Source organism: Mustelus asterias, chromosome 6 (assembly GCF_964213995.1).
Source record: "Mustelus asterias chromosome 6, sMusAst1.hap1.1, whole genome shotgun sequence".
NCBI classification, from domain to species: Eukaryota; Metazoa; Chordata; class Chondrichthyes; order Carcharhiniformes; family Triakidae; genus Mustelus; species Mustelus asterias.
In genome coordinates this window covers 50,208,355-50,223,051 of record NC_135806.1, presented here as the reverse complement: position 1 = coordinate 50,223,051, position 14,697 = coordinate 50,208,355, and the positions used below count along the sequence as shown (strand labels likewise).

The 14,697-nt window shown below is 39.9% G+C and overlaps 1 protein-coding gene across 7 annotated transcripts in view; it reads left to right on the top strand.

Moving 5' to 3' along the window:
• plaa (phospholipase A2-activating protein) overlaps positions 1-11,930 on the top strand; it is a 38,833-nt gene extending 26,903 nt beyond the window's left edge. For 4 of the 7 annotated variants that reach the window (XM_078214289.1, XM_078214291.1, XM_078214292.1 and 1 more), the window contains 4 exons: positions 5,191-5,262; positions 7,409-7,525; positions 7,742-7,909; positions 11,001-11,930. In XM_078214289.1, coding sequence (XP_078070415.1) covers positions 5,191-5,262; positions 7,409-7,525; positions 7,742-7,909; positions 11,001-11,569 — 926 coding nt within the window. In that variant the 3' untranslated portion in view covers positions 11,570-11,930. The remainder of the gene's footprint in view (positions 1-5,190; positions 5,263-7,408; positions 7,526-7,741; positions 7,910-11,000) is intronic. The other 3 variants (XM_078214294.1, XM_078214290.1, XM_078214295.1) reach the window with 1 other exon arrangement.
• The last annotated feature ends 2,767 nt before the right edge of the window (positions 11,931-14,697 follow it).

Sequence of the window (14,697 nt, the reverse complement as noted above, 5' to 3'; positions counted from 1 at the left end):
GAATCCCTCCCTCAGTCAGGATCCCATCGCCCAAGTGGTTTTTTTTTGGTTTGCCTCCACCCAGTTGAGTACCCAGATGAGTGTCTGAATGGTGTGCCAATGAGTTAGGGATATGGTTCATTCACATCCCCCTGAGGCCTTTCTCTTCGATAGGTTTTTGCAGACCAGGTAGACTCCATCTCAAATGTGTTGGACTCAATACTAGATTCAAAAAGCTTTTTTTTTTGATACAAAGCAGGTTTTTGTGACATTACCATGAATATTTTCACACATTTTATGCTCCATCTGCCACCTTGCCCAATCAATTAATCAGTTTGTATCCTTTTGTAGGCTTTTTCTGACCACCTCAAAGCTTACTTTCCCACAGCTTTGAATTATCAGAAAACTTGACATTACACTTGGTCCCATCATCTGGGTAATTGAGATCAATTGTAAATCACTGAGGCTCAAGGACTGTTCCTTGCAGCACACCACTAGTTACACCATGCCATCACGAGAATTGCTACCTTCTGTTTACTGATCGTTAACAAACCCTCAATCTACACTAATAATCTACCTCAATCTCATGAGGTTGAATCTTGTATAACACTCTCTTGAGCAAGAAATTGATTTGATCCTGTTTTCTGGGTGCAGGAGTTGCAATAATTATCAGCTCTTGCCCAGTGAGGTTGAGGCAGGCAGTATGCAAACCTCTTGTTGCGTCCTTATTTGAATTTGCTCAACTGAGCACAACATGTGCTGCTTGTTGGCTAAATGCTCAATGGGGGTCCAGCAACATGAATGGATAGCATGTATCTTAGCTGCATTGATGCAAAAAAAGCTACTGCTGATCCTGTCAAAGTCTCCCCAGTGACACCTGTGCAGCACCTCATCAGTTTGGGGGTAGGGTGCACTTTGTCAGAGGCTTTGACATGCAGGTGCCTAGAGGAGAGCAGCCATTGCCATATCCCTATCTAATTCTTCCTTCTTGCGGCCTATCTCCACTTCCGTGTTAATCAAGAGAGGGAGAGCACTTAGTTGTATTTGAATGTAATGTTCAACCATCAAGACAACTGTTTTGACCGTTTTTCAAGTTTGTCGCCATCATATGGAAGACATTGTTGTGAGCCTGCATCCACTCTTTGGCCTGCTGCATATAACTCCCGGTAAAGTTGGCTATTCTTTCAGTGGAGGTGCTCAAATGTTTGAGACATCACTGCACTTGTGGTAGAGAGAGACTCTTCTATCTTTGGTGCCTGGGTGCAGACAACCTCAAGAAATTCTGACAGATGCTCACAGATTTCAATTTGCTACTCCACAAGTACTCGCCTTGGTGTACGACTTCTGAGGGTAAATATCTGTCTCCAGCTTGAATGTAGCTCAAGGTGTCCTTCGGCCTCAATGGGGACGAACCATGCTGTCTCACTGCCAACCTACTAATCCCATGTGAAAGTCCATGCTATGTGGCATTGTAATTATATAGTGCCTTCACTGGTTCTCTCTCTCTCGCCTCTATTTCTCCATGGGCAACAGTGGGCACTGCTGCTACACTTCTGATTTCTAGATACCTACCTGCAGTGTTGCTCACTTGCATTCTGCAGTGAGTAATTCACTACCTGATTCCCCAAAACTTGTCGACTATCTACGAGGCACAAGTCAGGGGTTTGATGGAATGCTCCTCACTTGCTCCAGCAGCACTCAACAGTCCAGGACAAAGTCATTTGATTGGCATCCTCTCCATTACCTTAAACATCCAATTCCTTCACCATTGGTGCACTACAGCAGTAGTCTGTACCAACAACAAGAGGCAATGCAGCTCCGAGGCTCTTTCGGTACCATCTAAATCTATGACCCCCCACTGCCTAGAAGAACAAGGAAACACCACCATCTGCAAGTTCCTCTCCAAGTCACATAACATACTGACTTGGAACAATATAATTGTTCCATCACTGTCACTAGGTAAATATCCTGGAACTCCCTTCCTTAATTGCACTGTGGACTGCAGTAGTTCAAAAAGGTGGCACACCAGCAGCTTGAGGGCAGTTTGAGCAATAAATGTTAGCCTTACTGCAGCACTTGTATCCCATGGAAACAAAACATGCATCTCTCCAACTCAACTCCACCTCAAATCAAGAATCCATCCAACTCATCTAACTTAAAAATGTACAATGACCCTGCTGCCATTGCTTTCTGAGGAAGAGAATTCCACAAACTAACGGTTCTCTGAGAGGAAAGAAAATCTCCTCATCTGTGTCTTAAATAGGAGACCCCTTATTTTTAAACTGTGTCCCCTAATTCTAGTCTCTCCCAAGAGGGGAAACATGTTCGCAGAAATCACCATGCCATGTCCCCTCAGGATCTTATTTTTCAGTAAGGTAACCTTATTCTTCTAAACTCTGATAGATACAGAACCACCCTTTTATCCACTTCCTTTATCCAAGAATCTGCCTAGCAAACCTTCTCTGAACTACTTCCATTACAAATATAATCTTTTTTTGAGTAAGGAGACCAAAACTACATAATACTCCAGATGTGATCTCACCAATCCTTTGTAAAGCTGTAGCAAAACTATCCTACTTCTTTATTCCATTCCCCTTGGCATAAACAGCAATATTCTATTTGCATTCATAATCACTTGATGAACTTGCATGCTAACTTTTTGCGATTCACGGACCAGGGACATCCAGATCCCTCTATACCTCAAGAGTTTTATAATCTTTGTCCATTTAAATAATGTGCTGCTTTTCTATTCCTGCCATAGTGAACAATTTCACCTTTTCCCATATTGCACTCCATCTGCCAAATGTTTGCCCACTTACAGCCTATCTAAGTCCCTTTGTAGACTTTTTATGTTCCTTTTAACAACTTATATTTCTACCCATCTCTGTGTCATCAGCAAATTTAGGAACCATGTATTTGTTCCCTTAATCCAAGTCATTGATCTAGATGATAAATAGTTGAGGCCCCAGCACTGATCCCTGTGGAACTCTGCTCATTACAGCATGCCAACCTGAAAATCACCCAATTCTCCCTAGTATATGTTACCTGCTAACATCTCTCCATACTAATATGTTACCTCCAGCATTTCTTATTGAGTTGAACATTATTCTCCTTTCACAAAACCATGTTGATTTTTACCTGACTGCATTAACATTTCTAAGTGTCCTTCTATAATCTCCTTAGTACAAAATTATAGCATTTTCGGTATGACAGATGTGAAGCTAACTGGCCTGTAGTTTTTTTTTATGTTCTTCCTTTCTTGAACAGAGGTGTTACATTTACTATTTTCCAATCTGCTGGGATCTTTCCAGAATTTTAAGGAAGTTGGGGAAATTACAATGAATGCATCTCCTACCTCTGTAGCTAACCACTTCTTTTAAGACCCTAGGATGTGGGCCACCAGGTAGTGGAGACTTATCAGCCTTTAGTTCTAACAATTTTCTCAGTATCCTTTCTCTGGTGATAATTGTTTTGATTTCCTCCCTTTCTATCACTTTTTCATCTACAAGTATTTCTAAAATGTTATTAGTGTATTTTACAGTAAAGACAGACACAAAATATCTGTTCAATGCTTCTGCCATTTCTTTATTTCCCATTATTAATTCCCCTGACACACACTCCAGAGGACCAATGTTCATTTTTGTTGCCTTTCCTTTTTAAATACTTGTAGAAATTCATACTCTCCCTCATTATTTTTAGTCATTCTTTGCTAGTTTTTAAATTCTGTCCAAACATCTGTCCTACCACTCACTTCACAGAATTGCACTATTTTTCTTTCAATTTGATACTATCATTAACTTCCTTCGCTATAGATGGTGAGTCTTTCTCATAGTCTTCCTTTCTCGCTGGAATATATTGAGTCCTTCTCATGTCGTTCTCATTGGTATATCTTTGCTGAGAGTTATGAAACATCTTAAATGCCTGCTCCTGCATCTCTACTGTTCTACCCATTAACTGAAGCACCCATTTCACTAGCCAGCTCTATCTTTGTACCCTTTAACTGGGAGTCAATGATCAAGCAGGTTGATCTTCCAGGGTGGGGCTATTCCATTGCACTTGGGTGTGTTGATGGCTGTGATGTCCCCAAACGCAGGATATTCAACTGCAAAATGTATAATTGCCTTTATTTACTTTGAGATAAATCATGTTAGATGACTGCTAAAGGCTCCTTTACTATATGGTCATTAATTAATCCTGACTCATTGCGCATCACCAAGTGTTTAATAGCCTGCTCTATGGTTGGCTCTAAAACATGCTGCTCTAAGAAATTGTCCTCCATACACTCACCTTCCAGGTTCTCTTTGCCAATCTATATGTAGATTAAAGTCACCCATTATTATTGCAGTATGTTTCTTACAAGCCCCCATTATTTCTTCCTGTATACTCTGCCCTGCATTGTAATTACTGTTAGGGGACTGATAAACTACTCTCGCAAGTGACTCCTTACCTTTGCTATGTCGTATCTCTGAACATGCTGGATCAATTAATATTCTCAAGACTGAGATTGATGACTTTTCTTTGATGTGGATATTGTAAGATACAAAAATAAAGGTGTGTAAATGAAGTTAAGGTACAGACTGGTAACGGTCTAAGCGAGTAATGGAACAGGTTTGAGGTGGCAAATGACCTACCTCTATTCCTGTCTTCTCTGAGAATGAGAGAAGGAATTCTGTTCCACTCAAGTTTTAACGATCTTAGCTCCACTCCCATTCGACTTTCTTTCAATTCCTAAGCTCTAAGTGAGCCAGTCATTTTTAATACCTCTAGCATTAATGACTTGGTCCTGGGTGGTTCTCTATCTGTGGCTACCTATTGGTCATAATCTTCAGTATTTTGGGGACTTTGCACTGCCACACACACCCCTTTTTGGAGCCATTTGTGGCCTGTAATCTGAGTCAGGGTTGTCATTGATGTGCCCAGTTTCAACTGCATGTTGCACACTGCACTTCGTTGTACACCAATTCTGATCTGCAGATCAGAAAACTGGATACATTTGGAAGATTATGCATTACTAATGAGGTTTATTGAAATATAAATGTATAATATTCCTCAGTAAATGTGTGATGGATTTTTCCATGTGAAAAATAAACCTTAATTGAGGGGAGTCTTTGTTGACATAATGATAACAAAGAGTATGTAATGCGTTTTTAAGATTGTGCAAAGTACATGTATTTTGCTGTTCATACAACTGTCTGTCCATTGTTATTGCAGGATCTGGACGCTATGTACCTGGCTCTGAACCATCTAATCTGGCCCCTTCTGCAGGAGGTGATCCCTTTACAGGTGGAGTTTGAGAATTAGATGGAGAGAAATTATACAATTTTTTAAAAAATCTAGATTTTCCTGTTCATTGCTGCATTTCTCCACAATTCACTGAATGCTGTTTTGTAGATGAACTTGCTTTCTTTATCAAGAATTAGTTGCTGCATTTGATGTAGTTTATGCACCCCAGGAAAGTTTAGAAAGGATTATTCTTCACTTCATTGCTGGATAAACCATAAATTAGAAATTTAAGCTCTGTTAGTATTAGTCTTGGAAATTAATTGGATTAGATTGTTAATGTGACCAGTAGTATGCACTTAGAATAACCCACAAGCCAGGTGAATCCAAGCCTTTTGGTTTTTCTGAGACCAATGATTTTTTTTTTTATTCCTTTAGTGGGACGTGGGTATTGCTGGGAAGGCCAGCATTTGTTGACCATTTCTAATTGCCCTTGAGATGACTGGCGATATGGTTAATAAATTTGTTGATGACACAAAGATACATAGGATAGTAATTGTGAAGAGAACATGAGGCATAAAGGGACATAAAGGTTAAGTGAGTGGCAAAGATATAGCGAATGGAGTATAATGTGGGTAAATGCAAAATTGTCCACTTTGGCAGGAAGATTAAAAAGGAAGTGTATTATCTAAATTGTGAGAAATTGAAGAGCTCTGAGATTCAGAGAGATCTGGGTGTCTTGGTGCATGATTCACAAAAGACTAAGCTAATAGAATGTTATTGTTTATTGCGAGAGGAATTGAATATCAAAGTAGGGAGGTTTTGCTTCCGTTATACAGGACACTAGTGAGACCACATCTGGAGTACAGTGTACAGTATTGATATCCTTATTTAAGAAAAGATGTAAATGCTTTCGAAGCAGTTCAGAGAAGGTTTACTCAACTAATACCAAGAAGGGACATGTTGTCTGATAAAGAAAGGTTGGACCAGCCATGAATGAATGGCGGAGCAGACTCAATGGGCAGAGTGGCCTAATTCTGCTCTTGTGTCTTGTGGTCTTATGGATCAAGTTTAGAAGAGTAAGCAGTGACTTAATTGAAACCTTTAAGGTCCTGAGGGGTATTGATGAGGTGGATGTGGAGAGGATGTTTCCTTTTGTGGGAGAATTTAGAACTAGGGGGCTCTGTTTAAAAATAAGAGGTCACCCATTTAAGGCAGAGGTGAAGAGAAATATTTTCTGAGGGTACAAGTCTTTGGTATTCTCTTTCTCAAAAGGCAGTGGAAGCAGAGTCTGTTGAATATTTTAAGGCAGAGGTAGATAGATTCTTGATAAACAAGGGATTGAAAGGTTATCGGCGGTAGGCAGGAGATTACAATCCGATCAGCTATGATCTTATTAAATGGCGGAGCAGGCTGGAGGGCCAAATGCCTACTCCTAATTCCTGTCTGCAGAGTTGCAGGAGGAAAGTAGGGAAGTTGTATTAGGTGAGTTGCTCATTTGGAGAGCTGGTCCAGACATGATGGGCCAAATGGTCTGCTGTGCCGCAACAATTCTGTGAGGACAGTTAATCAACCACATTGCTATGGTTCTGGTGCCATATGTAGGCCAGACCGAGTAAGGATGATAGGTTTCCTTCCCTAATGGGCATTAGTGAAACAGATAACTTTTTACAACAATCGATTATTTCACTCAAAGGATTGCAATGAATCTCGGGTACTTCACTCAAAGGGTTGGGAATCTTTGGAATCCTCTATCCCAGAGGGTTGTAGATGCTCCATTATTGAATGCACTTAAGCCTGGGGTAGACATATGTTTGGCCTCTCCAGGAATTAAGAAATATGGTGAGCAGGCAGGAAAATGGATTTGAAGTTCAAGATCAAACGCGATCCTATTGAATGGCAGAGCAGGATCGATGGCCAATGTGGTCTAAAACTCCTCTATTTCTTAATTGAGTTTCATGGTCATGATTAGTTTTGTATTCAAAATGTTATTAATTGAATTTTTAAATTGCACTTGCTGGGCTTTTAAACTGTGACCCCACGCCCCCCCCAGAGCTTTAGCCTAGGTATCTGAATTACTAATCAAGTGACATTAACTGTACGCCACCATCTCCTTCTAATGTCTCTATGGTATCTCATGATTGAGTAAAAGAATTTTCTTAAAATAAGCAAACCACTTCTACATTATAAAATTCCTTATTGTTCACAGGAGGAAATGCCTATGTTTCTGCTGATGGGCATGCAGCTACTAAACCCGTCAATAACCCTTACTTTCCCAAAAAAGACCCTGTCACATTTGATCAAGCAAATATAACCCAGATAATAGGTAAGTGTTATTAATCTGTCCTTTGTAAGAACCACACTGTTGCTTCCTTTTCACGAGAGTTTTGTTTTCATCACTTTTTTTGTTAACTCATTATGAAAGTGCATGTTGAAATTATGACAGTAATCTGTTTCTCATGTTCATATTGCTGCGCAATGGGACATCCTCAAAGGTATTTTTGAAAATATGCCAATTTATGAAAGAAACAATGTGTTACAGGGAAACTAAAGGAACTGAATGAGAGAACATCTGCTGAACAAAAATTATCTGAAGATGACCTGCAAATGCTTGAGAAGTTTCTTTCTATTGTTTCTACTCCCTCTGCACTAGAAACTCCAACATCACAACAGTTGGAGATTTTATGGAAAGCTGCTCAGTGGCCTGAAGGTGGGTAAATGGCTACACAAATTGACTATTTTTACAATTGTCTCGAGATGACCTTGAAACTCAAGTGATCACACTGAGCAACTAAAAGAATCTTAATATTCAAGTATCATTTTAAATGCCTACAGTAAAATTTCTATGTGCAACAGAAATGTGTACCAATTAGTGCTACCATTTGATTTTCTTCTTGCCAAGAGTAGCGACATATTCTCTGACTGAAAGAAGTAAACTATTTTTTCTTTAATGTACTATAGTATGTGGCATGATGATGGCTTTGTTAGTTTTGTTAGTCAGTTTGTATGAATTAGTTGTTACAGGATTTAATTGGTAGAAAGCAGAGGAGAGAGCTTTTTTTTTCTGAAAGTGTATTTAACATGATATTGAAATGCAGTACTGCAGGATATTTTCTCCACTTCGCCCTAATAGTAATCATAAGCTGTTTCTGTGGGTTTTGTTTAAAAACGCTAACTTTTTGCTGCCCTAATAGTCACTCGTGTATTCTGCGGCATTATATTCAGTGAAACCAGCTTGGATTTCTGCACCTGGTTGCATGTGTTCACTGGGTGAGGAGAGGGTGAGACTCACTTTTTATTCTCCTGTGGATGAATAATCTTGAAGTTTGCTGTTGCGTTCACCTGTGAATCGTTGCTAGGGTGAGGTACCAGGGAGGAGTTAACCTTAGGAATGGCAGCTAAAATAATTAGTGAAGAGGAATAAAATGTGTTGCAAAGCAGATTACCCACAAGTGTTTGGTGAGTAAAGGATTTCTCTGTCTACAATCATATTTGCTCAAAGGATTCTCTTCACACTTACAGGTCTTTTTAAAATTTAAATTAACTCAAACTTCTCTTCCTCACCTTAATTGTACAACTCTCAGGGGTGGGGGCACAATGACACAGTGGTTAACACTGCTACCTCTCAGTACCAGAAACCAAGGTTCAATTCTGGCCATGGGTGACTGTGTGGAGTTTGCACGTTCTCCCTGTGTCTGCATGGGTTTCCTCTGGGTGCTCCGATTTCCTCCCCCATCATCCAAAGGTGTGCAGGTTATGTGGATTGGCCATGCTAAATTGCCCCTTAATGTTGTGAGATGTGTAGGTTAAGGGGTTATCAGGGTAAATATGTGGGGTTACAGGGATAGGGCTCTGTTGGAGAGAAGGTGCAGATTCGATGAGCCAAATGGCTTCCGTTTGCACTGTAGGGATTCTATGAACATTTAGAACACCCAGAAGAATATCCAAACTTGTGTCTTTGTGCAGCCTGATTTCTTAATTAGCAACAACCAAGATATTGACACACAAAATTCAAAATACGGACAACCCTGCAAAGCCAATTAATATTACACAAAATGCAGTACAAGATAATTAAAATCATAAAAACACCTCCAGCAGAAACTACTGCCCATTTTAAGCAGTCTAATCAAGCAAATCTTGGCACTTCTTTGTCCAATTCTTTAATGGTTGCAAACATTTTTGGCAGAGGTGTAAGTACTGATATGAGATCTAGTATGGAACCCATTTTTACATCTTGATAATTTTTTACCCCTTTATCCTGAGGGTAACTCCCTGGTGTCTCTATTCATGTATGAACTAGTGAACTGGTATTTTCCGGAAGCTACAAGAGTTCTTATGTTGGTTTGTATCGTGGTTGCTAATACCGGGCAAGAAATATTTGGAAAAGTGGGAATCCCAAGCTTGCCTTCACATTGCTTCTGATACTAGCAAACATCATCTTTGAATACAGACAGATACAATCTGGGTGATTGTCTCAATGATCTCTGAAGTTGGTGCTTCTGATTTTATTGGATAATGCCTTTTGGCCCTAAATACAATACCTAAAGTAGGCTCATTAAATTTTCAGTAATAAACAACAGCAATGTTAAGCAAGTTTTGCCCCTGTTGTTAGGTGTAATTTACGCAGGTTTGGAGGTTGGCTTGGGAAGGGGGGGGGGGGGCACAGTCAGACAGACAGTTGAGTGCTGGGTGGGGACCCTGCCATCTTCCTATCTCTGCCCCAATCAATTCAGGGGCAGAAAGTCTTGTGGATGGCCTTCCTGCCTAGTGCCATTTGAGACCATTAGTAGTCAATTGATGCCCAGTTAAGGGCCAAATCCAGCCACTGTTGGTATTGAAGCAGCAGTAGACAGGAAGCCCAAGAAGCAAACCTGACAAGGGGGACGGGTATGTCCCTCACTCGTCAGACTCCCAGTGTCTAATCTAGGGACCCAGCATGGGAAAAGGTGGATGGCTGTTGAGAGCAACCTCCCATCCTTTCTATCCCCTGCATTGGTGGCACTGAGAGGCTTCTGGATATAGGGGGAAAGGCAGCATTTCTGCCCCTGGGTTCCTTGATTCCAGGGAAAACCCGCCGCTGGCTAGTTAAGTGCCTGACTGGTACTAAGTATAGTGGGTCTTCCCCAGAGGGAACAATATAGGGCTCTCACTGGCAAGCGAGACCCCCTGTCATCTGGATTAAATTCCATTTTCCTGCAATCATGGCGAGTTTACATTTTATGGCAAACTGCACTATAAGAGCTTCTATCTTGCTGGATTTTGTATTCCCTGCTCTGTGTGCCCTGGGCAAGCTTTTGTTGTCAGCGTTTTTGAACTTTGGATGATATGACCAGCCACCTGGGTTGCGTTGGCCAGCATAATTTGTTCCATTGACAAAATCAAGGCTACTTTCCATTTAATATCTGAGAAACTGTTATCCATATCTGATGAAAATATAACTCTAAATTACTGCATAGCTCTTGTTATTTCTAGACTTAGTGATTTGTTGTGGCAAGAATTGAGATTGTTAAACTAAGTTTATTGTTTTATGTATTTTTATTAGTGAGTGAATTAGCAGCAAAAAGTAACTAGCTAGGTGCAGAATTGATTTACTTTTAATTTTTTAAAGAAGCCAAGTCTTACAACAGTCCAGTAATCACTTCAAAAATCTCAGCTTAATGAAATGTCATCAATTTTTTTTAAACTTGCATCTATGCATTCATTCTGATTCTCTTTTAGCTTTGTGCTTTCAATATTTTATTATTTGGTAGTTGTCAGTGCTATATAAATTTAACTCATGTTAAATCTTTTCCCTAATCTAGATATTGTGTTTCCTGTGCTGGATATTCTTCGTCTGGCTATGAGACACCCAGCAGTAAATGAACATTTCTGCAGTGGAAACTATAGCACACAGTTCAGCAACTACCTCTTAAACAAAATCAACGTGCAGGGAAAACCAGCAAATCAAATGCTTGTTCTCCGAACAGTCTGCAACTGTTTTTCTAGCCCATCGTATGGTTCAAAGCTCATGATGTCCTTGAGAGAGAGAGTACTTTCCCAAGCAATTGAAATGAGATCAACTAGCAACAAGAACGTTCATATAGCACTGTCCACTTTGATATTAAACTATGCAGTAAATCTGCATGCAGGAAATGATATTGAAGGTAAAGCAAATTGTTTATCCATTATTAGCGCAGCCATAGAAGCTCTCCAAGATTATGAAGCTATTTTCAGACTTTTGGTGGCACTTGGGACAATTATCAGTAATGATCCTAATGCCTTGCAACTGGCTCAATCGTTGGGAGTTGATTCACAGATCCGAAAGTACTCTTCCGTATCAGATCCAGCTAAAGTTGGTGACTGCTGTAGATTTGTTCTGAAGATGCTGTGATTGCCAATTATAGATTTTCATGGGTTACCGCTAAGTGATATCAATTTTGATTACATTGTTCCATAAACTCTGACAAATGCGACATGTAGTCAGTAAAGAAATGCTGGAGTGTTTGATTCTCGTGATGGAGCTGTCACAGAGGAAAAGTACAACATATAAATAAAATATTAAGAATAAATGATTTGCAAAAATGTGATTGTGAATATTTTGCTGTACTTCTGAGACGTTTCCAGTAAATTTGAACAGTTGAATTGTCATTTTATATGTAAAACTGTAAATGGAAACATTCAGATTTCTCTCAGAACTATTCTTTTTATTGGCCACTGAATAATTCCTGAATTAAATTGCTCTTTTAATTTCACAGACATTTGGGAAGGATTATTATCTGGTCTCAGGGCTTCTCCAATATGTTACCACATTCTTGTTGTCCAATTCAGTTCCTTCTGTATGTAACATATTCACATGTTTGTTACACTATGGAAAATGGCCACCATCTGTCATTAAATCCTTCATTGTGGCGGGAACATTCACCTTGCAGTTTCTCTTCCGCCCTCTCTTTTATGTTAGCGAGATAGTGGAATTTGCCACATAATGGAGAGTTGCAAATTTTGGTCTTGCATGTGGGAGACTACATTACTCTACTTTTGCTGTGAAGACCATCTTGTGTGTGAGGATGCTGATCATGATCTAGACAGTGGGTTGCACTTTTATTCATGAAATCAGCAAGCTAGATATCAAGGGTTCTACACAAGTACAAATCTGTCAAAATATTAGGCCAGTTTCAAACCAGTATGAATATTTTTATGCAAATTCACTTTGTTATACGCATCGTTTATTTAAACCGTGAAGCCAAGGAAGGGAAAGAAGAGGAAGAATACACTTTTTATATGTAAAACTCTCAACATGGTATTCCTAGAATCAGGCTACTTCACAATGGATAGAAATGAAAAAACATAATATTTTTAAAAAGGCATGAAACTTCTTGAAATGTCGATGTTCAGAGAGACTTGGGCAAATTCAAAGGAACACACAATTAGCAGGCAGGTACAGCAACCACATAGGCAAATTAACAATGTCCATGAATAAAGAAGTCTTGCTACAATTGTACGGAGCTTTGGTGAGACCATTCCTGGAATACTGTGTGCAGGTTTAGTTTATATTCAAGGAAATATATACTTGCCTTGGAGCCAGTACCACTCAGGTTCACGATGGCTTTGGGGATAAGATACTTGTCCTATGATGTGTTGTTGAGTAAACTGGGCTAAACTCCCCAGAGTTTAAAAGAATAAGAGGTAACCCCATTGAAGTATGCAAGATTCTGAAGTGTTCGACAGGGTAGAAACTGAGAATTTATTTCCCCTGACTGGGGAATCTAGAACACTGAACACAACCTCAGAATAAGGGATCAACCATTTAACACTGAAGCGAAAAGTTTCTTCAATAAAAGGGTTGTGAATCTTTGGAACCATCTATCTCAGGATACTCAGTGTACAATATATTCAAGACAGATTTTTGATATCTTGACAAATCAAAGCATATACGGATTGGGCAGAAAAGGGGAGGTAGAAGATCAGCCATGATTATCTTGAATGGCTCAACAGGCTTGAGTGTCAAATGGTTTACTCCTGTGCCTTTTCTTTATGATGTGTTGCACCTCAGGTTCATTGAGCATTGGGGTCTCCATTGCTTCCAATGGAATTGTTTTAACATGTCCATGTTAGTGATACTGAGGCAGCTTAAGAGGAGATTCTAATAGACGGGTCTCCAGATATGAATATTACTACAGTCTATGAATATTCATACATTGTCAAGTATAATGGGACAGTACTTTGTACAAACATACACATCCTTAACTACTTCTTTCTAACTTAAGATAGATGCAAGTAGAGTTTAAAAAAATAACTAAGGTCAGGGAATTAAACACTTAACAAGGAAGAATATAAATAGTCCAATAAACGCGTTAAGATAATTCAACTTTCTTTACATTGTTCACATAGACTGCTTTTGCCAAACTCTACAGCTACCATTCAATAGTACCTGTAATTCAACAAGCATATTTATATTTTGCTATCAATTGGCCATTTTGCTATCAATTAGCCATTTTGTCTCATTGTTTAGTCGTATGAGGTCCAGTTGATTTTATTAAAACAAAATCAAATAGCATTGTAAGACCCAGTGTTTTACTTAAGTTTATTTGTTCTTCATGTCATTGTGATGTGAGCCTGATACTAGAAATAGGTTTAATCAAACAAGAAGCTTGCTTTGTTTTGCCAAATATGAGCTTTCTCAGACCACAAGTGATGTAGTTTTAGTAGATTCATTACAAGATGTGGAGTGAGGGTGACAAAAGAGGAGGGGGTGATGCTTTACTGATTAGGGAGAATATCACAACTATACAGAGGGAGGACACCTTGGTGGGATCATACAGTGAGGCCATATGGATAGAACTCAGGAACAGGAGCGGTGCAACCACACTGTTGGAGTTGTGCTACAGCCCTCCCAACAGCCAGCGTGAAGAGGAGGAACTGATATGTCAGCAGATTATGGGAAGATGTATAAACAACAGGGTTGTTGTGATGGGTGATTTTAACTTTAACTACCACTTGTCTTTTTGTTCTCCCCTCTTGAATGTCCTGTACCACGGTGCAGTGGTCGGCCAGTTCATCCTTCCTATAATCTTTTTCCTCATCCTCACAGGGAGCAAGTACCTCGTACCTGTTGGACTAGGTCAAGAGCTGAGGCTCCTCCATTCCTGAATTCAGGATCCCTCTACTTGCCTCACTTGCAGTTACACACTGCTGTCCCTGATCACTGACCGAATTAGAGGTACTTAATCCACTGAGTGTGACCGCCTTCTGAACTTAAAGCTCTCTGTTCCAGTATCCAGTTTAAAATTATACTATTATACCAGGTAGTTGTAGGGGATTCTATAATTGGGGGAGATTGATAGCATCCTTTGTAAGCAGGATCGAGAATCCCAGTGCCAGGGTGAGGGATATCTCTGACTGGCTTGAAAGGGTCAGGGTGGGGTGGGGGTGGGGTGGGGGGAGGCTCCAGTTGTGGTCCACGTTGGGACAAACAACATAGGCAAGACGAGGAAAGAGGACGAGTTTGGAGATAATCGAGCA